General features: G+C 39.5%; 3 protein-coding genes across 3 annotated transcripts; 1 reads left to right on the forward strand and 2 right to left on the reverse strand.

Moving 5' to 3' along the window:
* LOC104733568 lies at positions 768-3,890 on the reverse strand. The gene is made up of 3 exons (XM_019233583.1): positions 3,874-3,890; positions 1,767-2,694; positions 768-1,682 (listed from the first exon to the last, which is right to left on the reverse strand). Exons 1-3 carry the CDS (start codon positions 3,888-3,890, stop codon positions 795-797), a joined length of 1,833 nt encoding a protein of 610 aa, XP_019089128.1. The 3' UTR covers positions 768-794.
* On the forward strand, positions 5,444-7,185 carry LOC104731902 (formin-like protein 2). Its single transcript, XM_010451415.2, has one exon. It carries the CDS (start codon positions 5,647-5,649, stop codon positions 7,033-7,035), a length of 1,389 nt encoding a protein of 462 aa, XP_010449717.1. The 5' UTR covers positions 5,444-5,646; the 3' UTR covers positions 7,036-7,185.
* LOC104731903 (homeobox-leucine zipper protein HAT4-like) lies at positions 8,349-9,903 on the reverse strand. Its single transcript, XM_010451416.2, has 4 exons — positions 9,620-9,903; positions 9,192-9,493; positions 8,923-9,002; positions 8,349-8,826 (listed from the first exon to the last, which is right to left on the reverse strand). The coding sequence occupies exons 1-4, from the start codon at positions 9,780-9,782 to the stop codon at positions 8,511-8,513; spliced, it is 861 nt and encodes a 286-aa protein (XP_010449718.1). The 5' UTR covers positions 9,783-9,903; the 3' UTR covers positions 8,349-8,510.

Consider the following 11,304-nt stretch of genomic DNA (forward strand, 5'->3'; position numbering starts at 1 on the left):
CCAGCAACCGGAGACTCGCGCCCAGGAGTGGAAGGACGAGGTAACCCACCGGCAGAACAGTCCGGAACCTGCTCCTCAACTCCATGAGAAGGTTGGTCGGTGATTTGCGCCTCAACCCCATCTGAAGGACGGTCGTCAACCTGCTCCTGCTCGTCCAGTTCTTCGCCCCCGATCTCCCCACTCTCCGACCCTTCATCCCCGCCCTCATCAGTATGACCCTCCGTATTCCCGCTGATTGGGGAAGCGATCCAAGTCGGAATTGGGGGGAGAGGCCCGGCGAAAATCTGAGACAAGTCAAAATCAGCCTCGGAGATGTCTGGCAGATCAAACTCTTCAACCTCGTCCTTCAGCTGATTCATCACGGCCACGACCTGGCCCTTAAGCTCCTCATCAAGCAAGGAAATTCGACCCTCGGCGGCGAGCGTTTCCAGCATTTGAACGTTCCCAACAGCTTGGTTGTATTCGAGGAATTTCTCCCGCGACGCTTCAACCGCTTCGGCGTGGCTTTTATGCTTCGCNTCGGATTCATATACAGTAGAACCTCTATAAATTAATACTCTTTAAATTAATACTCGCTGTAAATTAATAAATTTTTTCAGTCCCGAGTTGGCCCGGTGTAAAAAATAAAAAATTTTGATAAATTAATAAGATAATAATTTTTTTGAAAATCCTATGTAAAAATATGGTAATTGATTCTAAATGCGATAATTGATTCTTTATATGTAGTTGGTTCTAAAATTACNGAAGACAGATAGTACGAAGGAGCCAACCCCTCAACACGGCGACAACACTGATCACGAGACTAGACCAGCAACCGGAGACTCGCGCCCAGGAGTGGAAGGACGAGGTAACCCGTCGGCAGAACAGTCCGGAACCTGCTCCTCGACTCCATGAGAAGGTTGGTCGGTGACTTGCGCCTCAACTCCGTCTGAAGGACGGTCGTCAACCTGCTCCTGCTCGTCCAGTTCTTCGCCCCCGATCTCCCCACTCTCCGACCTTTCATCCCCGCCCTCATCAGTATGACCCTCCGTATTCCCGCTGATTGGGGAAGCGATCCAAGTCGGAATTGGGGGGAGAGGCCCGGCGAAAATCTGAGACAAGTCAAAATCAGCGTCGGAGATGTCTGGCAGATCAAACTCTTCAACCTCGTCCTTCAGCTGATTCATCACGGTCACGACCTGGCCCTTAAGCTCCTCATCAAGCAAGGAAATTCGACCCTCGGCGGCGAGCGTCTCCAGCATTTGAACGTTCCCAACAGCTTGGTTGTATTCGAGGAATTTCTCCCGCGACGCTTCAACCGCTTCGGCGTGGCTTTTATGCTTCGCTAAGAGCCTCTGCACACGACCGGCCACCTCATGAAAGGCATTGATTCGCTCATGGTGCCCATATTCATCACGCCGATCCCTGAGCCTCCTCGTCTCCGAGCTAAGAGTTAGCTTCAGACCATTGCAGGAAGCTTCGGACTCCTTAAGCTTCGTCGAAAGAGAATCCCGTTCTTTGATAAGCCCACTCCGGTGATGTTCGAGCTTGGCCACAAGGTCGCTAAGCCTCTGGTTGGACCGAACTGCCTCCCCCAATTGAGCCTCGAGGCGCTCAATCCTCTCATTCGACGCCCCTGAACGTTCCAGGTCTCGAACACGACGTTCGTAGCGGGTAGCCATGCGGTTAATACGCGCAATAAACTGACGAACATCAAAAGACGAACATCAAAAGACGCAATAAAGAGAAGAAAAGGATTAAAAATACAATTGATTTAACTGACGAACCTCAAAAGACGCTTGAGCAACTTCGGTGACAGCATCGGACTCTTTCATCCTTTCAACAGAAGAGAGACGACCTTCGCCATAATGGATCTTTCGAAACAACTCGGCACAAGACTGCGAGTCAGATGGAAAGGGACGAGCTCCAGATGAATGAGCAAAATCCCAGCTGAAGTCGACCGACTTCGACTTCTTTAGCGGGACAGATGGCTCTTGTTCAGGGCCATCTTTCCTTTTCTGTGACCTTTGTGGAGGGTCGGCAATGCGACCAGAAGTCCCGTCCACCTTCCTCCTTGGGAGCGTCTCTTCAGGGCCAGTATGGCGGTTAGGCGGGGGAGACCTTTGACGGGTTTCCGCAGCTCGACGAGGGGAAGGGGGGACCTTTTTGGACGATCCTGCAGCTGGGGGATCGGAACCTCGACGAACATCCTGTCGGGGAGCCGACCGAGACGACGGCTCTGGAGCTTGGCGATAGCGAGCGGATGCATTAGNAGTGAGTCCACACTCGGTGAAGTATTTCTCTGAAAGACAAATAAAACCGGAAGGTGCATCCCAGGGACGTTGAAAGGCGTTCGGAATCAAGATCTTCGGTCTCGTGTTCAGTTTCCTGGGACGATCCGCAACAACTGTCACATCAACCTTTAATTTCCCGATACGAAGTGCGTCAACTACCGCATCAATTTTTATCGACGTCGCCGGCATATGATTGAAGAGGTTCACGGTCGGCAAAGGGACATCGTCCAAATTAGGAGAAGACAAGCCATCGTTCATAGGCTCGTCTATCAAGGAAGGAATCTTGAAAGTAAGCCCAGAAGAGCTAGGGACTGCAGATCCCGGAGCGAGACGACGCTTTATCTCTTCGAATTGAGCCGCATCTGAATCCGTCGAAGACGAGTCAGAGGGTCTTGGAGAACGAGTTCGACGGCGAACAGACCTGGTAGAGNTTTAGGATTATAATTATGTTTATGTCACAGTAAGCAAGGAAACACTTAAATATCACTGCTTGTGTTTGTGCATAAGGATAGGAAAAACCAAAAAGGAGGAAAGAGCACACAAGCTAGAAAACTAAAGTTGGTCAAAACTTAAAACTAGTGGTTATTCTTTATGCGTATGTTTTAAGCTAATTGTTGAGTTCACAAATGCATCTTCTTGAAGTTTGCTGTGTGAAAAAAAACATAAAAAATGACTGTCAAAGAAAAAGTAAACCCAACAAAACAAAACAAAAACTAATTAAGAGTCGATAAAAGTAGCCGACCAAGTGATCGACCGCCCCACCAATGTGGTGTCAAAATGATGTGGTCGTGATTAGACACTTTTTTCAGTTTGACCTGTTAAATTTATTTTTTTTCTTTTTTAGTAATTCTTTGACTAATCATAATACCATATTAACTAAACCTATGTTTCCATTCATCTAAGAAAAAAATATTTATCGAGTAGTGTCGGATTCATATAACAAGTTTAAAACGTCTAGTGTTGAGAGATTCTAAATCTTAAACCCTAACAATTCAACAACATAACAATAAGATAAATTCGTTTGTTCTATTCCTTTTCCCTCGAATTTCAAAGTTTTATTATATTCAGAAAGTATAGATACCTTATCGACAAAGTTTGGTCTTAAAGAAAAAGAATCGTCCCTTATTTTTTATCTTCCCAAGTCCGGTGGTAATTGTGTTAGAAGGATCTTATATTTTGGTTAGTGTTTAATTAGGGTTTTCAGACAAAGTGCTGCTGCGTTAAAAAGAAAATAAGGCTTAGCGTAAATAAACCAAAAGAAGAGAATCAAGATTCCTCTGAGGGTCATATGCCTACGCGACCTACTCTCTGTCATATTCTCTAAACGTATTATCAATTAATTGCTCTGTTTATTCTACCACCCTTTTTCTTCTAACAACTTTCAGAATTTGCTTTCTTAATTGTATTAGACAACCAAACCAGATTAACGGCTGGTGTAGATCATGACTGAAATACGAGTTGAACAATTTGGCGCTGTTAGGGGTGGATCCAACCCCAACAAAAGGGCCCGGCCCAGGAAAAAGCCCAAGGAATCCCTTTCAAGAGAAGAGGGTATTATGGTCTTTTATATGGACGAACCGACACGATTCCCTATAAATACAGGCGTACGGCCCGCATTTCAAGGGATCGTGAAAAAGGCAGCAGAATTCGTACAGCAAAAACCAGAGCTCAGCTCGTCCAAGAAAAAGTCAACGCTTTCCAGCCTATAGCTCGGAGAGTCGACGAGCTATCAGCCCGTCGATTACTTTGTTTGTAACTCGTTTACATTGTGTTGTAATCCGTCCTTTAGTGCCTCGGCACCGATATAATAAAGAGAACTTCGACCCTCCCTTGACCGAACTAAATATTCTAATTGTGACCAAAAGGGACATCAACAGGCGCCGTCTGTGGGAAATCAAAACAAACATCTAATTTTGAAAGTTATTAAACTTATAAAAGATGATAAATATTTTGATTCACCACATACGACGTCAATTGTTAAACTAGTATTATATATTAGATAGTGAAAATTGATGTAGGGATTTGGAGAGTTTTGTTAAGGAGGATCTAACTAAAAATAAGAACTTAAGAAATCAGAAGGGGAGAGGGCTCTATCAATCTCTTAGATCTAGACCTAGCGTATGAGGTTTTTTTCGTATCCCTCTACAATGAAGAGTCTCCATATTTATACACGTATTCATTAGGTTAATTTTGATATGCTTTTCCTCTCTTTTTGTAAATTTTTCTTTTCTTTATCCCTTGATTTTCTCTTTTCCTAACTGATTTCCTTTCTTCCCGTAGGTTGGTAACTTCCTTTCTTTCTTTTAAGTTGGCAAACATGAATGGGTTGTATAGGTTATTGAGTGGGCTAATTAATTTTAATTTGGCCTATGGTTATGTAAGGGTGTACAACCTATATTCAACAATCATATTTCTCTAAATGTAAAACGTAATTTTTTTTTCAAGTAACTATTTAGAACCGATCGTATGGTATTATGGTTGTGCCATTTGTTTTGATTAGCTAAATTTCATGCTAAATATATGTCTTTAATTGGTTGTTTTTTTTCGGTGTGGTGAACCACACTATCTCAATTTTGAGTGTTACAAAATTAGTTTAAGACAATTGAAATTTTGTCGGGTAGGTCAATTATATGCTCCATATATGTATATTGGACACACTAGCTAGTAATAGACCTTTTCTCGACATCTAACTAGCATATCATACCTGCTAAAGATAATTTGGTTCTAAATGTCATTTAGCTGTTCGTTTAGTGATCATACAGCCAAGCAAATCTTTTAAATGTTATAATATAAAACTTCGTTATTAAACAAGTTCTAGACGTCACAAAAGTAAAACAGTTCTTTTATATATATCCTCTACAACAGTACAACTCATACACCCTAAACTAAAACGAATAAAAAATTAATCATAGTTATAAATTTCTTTTGTAATATCCAATTTACATCTTGTGTAGTTCATGCACTACACATTCAAGTAAATTAAATTTGGATAATAATAATAATAATCTAAGGCACTAATAAAGACCATAAAACTACAAATTTTCTAATGTAACATTTGGATGTTCTTGACAAGTTTTGAGTAGCGATTCTCTAGTCGCTGTCAGTTGATCAAAAATAACGTTAGAATAGTATTGGAAACCAAACATAAAAGTTGGTAGTGAATTCACACATCAACTTGGATTTCAGATTTTGTTCTCTTCAATCTCTTTTTCTTCTTCTTAAGTATTTTTTTTATAGTAGGGAAGAAAAAAACAGAACTTAACCTCTAAGTCTCAGCATTTCCACTAACTCATCTCTCTGTCTCTCTCTTCTTTCATCACCAAAATAAAGAACCTTTACAACTTCTCTCTACAACATTCCCTTTTTCTCTTCAATGGTGGAAGCAAGAAGCTCGAAGAAACCAACCCAATTGGGTAACAAAGAAGATCAAAACCCTACAAAATTCTACTCTCGGTTCATCTTCAAAGCTCTTATCCTCACCGTGCTCTGCGCCGTCGTACCTGTCTTCCTCTCTCAGACGCCAGAGCTCGCTAACCAAACAAGACTCCTCGAGCTTCTCCACCTTATTTTCGTCGGCATCGCCGTCTCCTACGGCCTCTTCAGCCGCCGTAACTACGACGGAGGAGGAGGATCAAGCAATAGTGATCACAACAAAGCTGATCATCATAATAACAACAGTTCGCACTCCTATGTCCCTAAGATTCTTGAAGTGTCCTCTGTTTTTAACGTTGGTCACGAGAGTGAATCTGAACCGTCCGATGATTCTTCCGGCGATCACCGTAAGTTTCAGACATGGAAGAACAAGTACCACATGAAAATCCCCGACGTTGAGACTCGTTTCGTCGATCGAGTAAGTTCAGAGATCAGAGACAAACCTCTGCTTTTACCTGTTCGGAGTTTGAACTATTCTCGTGTTCCTGATTCCTCCGGCGATAACTCCGGTCGATGGGATAAAGTGAGATCCAAAAGAAAGATTTTGAAGACTCTCGGTGATGATAACGGTGATGTGCTTCCTTCTCCGATTCCATGGAGCTCAAGATCATCTTCATCATCGTCAAAGGAGATTGAATCTCTACCGTCCATTAAGAATCTGACTACAGTTGAATCACAACCGTTGATCAAGAATCTGACACCATCTTCTTCTCTCTCTTCTCCAAGAAAGTCGAATCCTTTACCTAATCTTGCATCTCCGCCACCTCCTCCTCCGCCTCCACCGCCGCTACCGGCTTTTTATAACTCATCGTCGAGAAAGGTTCAACCGGGAATTTATAGGGTTGAGCGGAGGGAATCAGTTCACAAGACAAAATTTGGAGACGGTGAGTTTCATCCTCCGCCGCCTCCGCCACCACCACCTCCGGTTGAGTATTACAAGTCACCTCCGACGAAATTCAGATTAAGCAGCGAACGGAGAAAGTCGTCGGAGCAAAAGATGAGAAGAAACTCTCCTAAAAAAGTGTGGTGGTCTGATCCAATCGTGGAATCCAAGGAACAAAACAACGAGAAGAATGATCAAAGAAGTAACTTGGGAAGCAAGGAAGTCGAAGAATTCGAGAATGAAGAACAGAGAAGAAGAGAAAATGAAATCCACAACGACGAGGTTGAGAAGAAGATAATAGAGGAAGAAGGAGTTTGTGAGAGCAACAATGTCAGTGACGTAGACAAGAAGGCAGATGAGTTCATTGCAAAGTTCAGAGAACAGATTAGGTTACAGAGAATCGAGTCTATCAAGAGATCTGCTAATAAGATCTCTGCTTCGAGGTAGAACGTAGTAATTATAGGAAAGAAATACATTTTCAGTTTATGTTGGTTATCATCATAAGGTTGTAATATTAAGGAGAACAAATACTTTTGTTATATTTTATTCAGCCAGGAAAATAAAAACTGGAATGGAGATGTATGTGAATTACTACAACTCAGATTGAAGATACCCTTCTTTCTATCTCTCTTTCTGCATTTGCACATGAAGATCTTATTAAGGTTTTTTCTTTGCGGCGAAAAGCTTCATAGATTAATGATCTGATGAGAATGAGATGAGGCTTGTCTCCAAAGAGAGTCAATCTTAATACCAAGTTGCTTACATAGAAAACATAAACCCTCGTGATCTTACCTTTATAGCAAACCAATTAATACGGATATTATCACAACAAGAATCAAATACATCCAAAAACGTTAAACGTATCCCTAAAGTAAGAAAATTTATCTAACTCGTGGGAAAAGGCTTGCCAATCTGACATGTAGCATTTTCAGCATCTCAGAGCAGTCTGATTGAAACACCATCGAAATGAGCTCTTTGAACAAGAGTACAAGACACATTTTTCTTTGGGATGTGAATGTTCTAGTTCTAGGCCTTGATGTCTCTTTGAGATGCCACTACCTATCGACCTGATGGTGCAAGGATCTCCCGATTGTGTTCGGGTTATTTACCGTGATAATCTCCGCGTCATATCCATCCAGCCCGGGTACAAATCTCCGCTCATGAAGTGTCGATTCCGCATGAAAATCATCAATTGTTGTATCAAAACATTTATATTTGGGCTAAGTGGGTGGATAAGAAGTGTACCCTATTAGCATAACCTCCATTTCAATAAGGCCTATACTCTCGACCCATACTCATCTACGACCATATGGTAATATCCTCAGTTGCAAGTTGTAATCGTACCAATTCACCAGTAGATTTTGGCCCAACCTATATACTCAAAAATTTAAATAATTCAACTATTAACAAAATTAAATTGGCTGAAAACAAGTACACATTTCAACTATTTTTGATCACTATTTAGTATTTTAACATACGCCAAATGAAACAGTTTGGACCTTTTTTTTTTTTCATTTCCTACATCAATATTGTACTTCTTCCTTTGTCGCTAAGACACTATTTTAACCTAACACTAATTATTATTATCGCAATAAATTTTCTTGTCATAGTTTTCCAAAATATTTATTGCAAAAAAATATATATATTATTGAAACAAAACAAAAAAATGATTTCAAGTCGCAATATTGGATAATTTGATTTTGATGTTTAAAAGAAAATATATCGGATAAATATGGCTGTAGACATTTTGTTGTTACTCGTTAGCATGAACATGTTGGTTTAATAATCAATCAAAATATTAATCTGTTTTTTTCTTCTTCTTTTTTCTAAAAATACATACATGTTAACAACTACATGCATTCTGGTCCCTGAAACTTAATAAAATGACCAAAACACCCTTCGGTTGCCAAGTAAAAAAAGACTTAGGACCGAGGACGAAGAGCGTCAAAAGTCAAGCCGTGAGAGATCCTCGCAGCAGGAGCCCAAGCATTGACCGGTAACGACCCTCGGTGGTGCACTGACGTTGCAGCCTGTGGTGGTGGAGGGACCGACACGTGTTCGCACGAAGGGCACATGGTCAATGTGGTTGGTGGGCTCATGTGCATGTAGAACTGAGGAGAGAGCTTAAGTGCCCTTAACTCCGTTACTTCTTTCTGTAGCCTGCGGTTCTCTTCCGTTAGATTCTCGCAGCATCGCCTTAAGAACTCACAGTCAACCTCCGTCTGCTTCAGCTTTGTTCTGTTATTATTTACCAAAACACCCATATTAGCAAATCGATAAATCAGGGGCAAATCGGGAAACAGAGATGTGGTTTTTTTTGGGGGTTTATCTTACCTAGCTCGTCTGTTCTGAAACCAAACTTCCACTTGTCTAGCTCTTAATCCTAGTTGCTTAGCCAATGCTTGCTTCTGCTTCTGTTAAACCAAAAAAGTTGAAAACAACCTTGGTTCAGTCTAAAATTAACGAAAATGCCATTAACAAGTTAATATCTGCATTTATTATGAGTTACCAAAACCAATACTACTAGTAGAAATGTTTTCTTTTTTCCTCGTCAACAAGTAATAATAGTCTCGTTGAATACAATGAATGTGAATTTATTTTACCGGATTGAGAGTGCTGTGATCTTTGAAGGTTTCTTCGAGAATAGCAGATTGATCTTTGGAGAGTCTAAGTTTTTTCCTGGAGTTATCACCGTCTTCATCGTCACTGATTCCTCCTCTTGAGCCTTGTGGATCTGTGTCTTCCTCTCTCTCGCTTCTTTTCCCTGTAGAGCTTGAGACTGTGCTGTTAGGTGAAGATACTCCGGCGTCTTCGTCTCCGTATTCCGTCGTCGACGGTGGTATGTTCACGTCTATTCCACGGATGAAGGTTCTTGTTTCTTTTTGAGATGAATCTGAGTTTGGAACTGCATGCATAACATTAGAGAAGAAAAAAAAAGTGAGACTTTGCTGAGTTTTTCCTGGAAAATGAATATTTTTCTCGGGGAAAAGAAAAACAGAGGAACCAAGAAAGATATGAAGTAGTATAATACCTGAAGAAGTAAAACTCTCGTTCCAGGAGGATCTACGGGGTAATCCAAAAGAAGAAGAAGAAGGAGCAACAGAAACAACAGATGGATTTGGTTTGAGATTCATCTGTTTCTTTTGATAATTCAAGCCTAAGCTTAAACCCAAGTCGTCTTTCTCCAGCATCATCTTCTTTTCTCAAGAACAACAACAAGAAAGACTCTGTTTTTGCAATAAAGTTTCCTGCTTTGTTTTTTCTTTTGTGAGAGAGAGGAGAGAAGATGAATGGGTAAGTATAAGGAAGAAGGAGTAGAGAGTTAATATAGAGAGGTAGAGAGAGAGAGAGAGAGAGGAAATATTTTTTTATTTTATTTTTTCCAATCATGAGTGTGTGACTTAGCTGAGTCAATTAATTATTGATACTTTGGTTCAATGAAATAATTTTATAATTCAGAAACTTTGCTTCTTTGTCCCCTCTCTTAAACTCTCTCAACCTAATCAAATCTAAAGAAATAGTTGTATGATAAAATAATAATTATAGTCACACCATTAATGATTAATGTTGATGATATTAATGTATAACATCAAAATTTCTCAGTCAAAGATGATTTCAAAGTTCAAACTATCATTAATCGTTCATTTTGTAGGATATATTCATATGACTTTTAGTGGACATCTCTTCCTCTTTAGTCTTAACAAACAAACAAATAATGACTAGAACAAAATCTAACAATCATTATTTTAATTTGATTTGGTTAACATTGTTTTCAATTGCTTGCATGTAGTATTACTTTTCGTTTTTTTTTTTTCAATCAAATGGTCTGGTTTATAACGTGACTAGATTGTTAGGTCGTGAGAAGATATGAACTAGTCAAACAAAACTTACAAATCCTCTTTGAAATGTATTAACATTGGACATTTCATTTTCTTTCCACTATACCATCTACACCCAAACAAAATTATATACCTTATAAATTACCATGTACAGCTAATATATTTATTCAGTCAAAGTTTCATACTAGGAATTTATCAAGTTTTTGCCAAGATTTGACTTTATTTTTATGGGTAGAAATGATAATGCTAAATCGTTTTCATTGCTATTGTCGAGAAAGAGTATAAAAAAATGATTACCCTTATTAATGGCTCTAAAGGCCAAGAGTCACGCTTTGTTGCACACTTTCAAAAACTTTTACTTTTATTGTATTGATCACTGAGAAAAAAAAAAAATTAATTAAAGAACAACTAAACAAAACGGTTGAATTGAATTCAAACTTCTTTTTATGAAAAAAAATAAAGAATACAAACTTCTTTTTCAGATTTTCTTGTTCTCTAACGCATGGCATGGGTCGACCGCATGAGTTTTACTTTTGTCGTTGAACTACTTAATGACCAAAAAACAGTACATTGTACCAGAAAAATCAAATTATTAAACTTATCGACAACTTATAATGATGTTTATGACTAATGAGAGTATGTATGTGTATACCATAGACGTATTTGTCTGAGCAGTAGTGATTATCATAATTACAACAAAAAAAAAAAAACAGAATTGTTAATTTTGGTTCAAAGCGAAAATATTACCTTTTTCCAACTATACCATTTTATCAAATCTAGATTCACATGATGATGATGACCAAGACTAACGAGGATCTTAATATATAAAAACTACTATATTTTGGTCATAGTTTTTTTTTTTTTTTTTTTTTTTTTT

This window comes from Camelina sativa, chromosome 12, assembly GCF_000633955.1.
Source record: "Camelina sativa cultivar DH55 chromosome 12, Cs, whole genome shotgun sequence".
Taxonomy (NCBI): domain Eukaryota; kingdom Viridiplantae; phylum Streptophyta; class Magnoliopsida; order Brassicales; family Brassicaceae; genus Camelina; species Camelina sativa.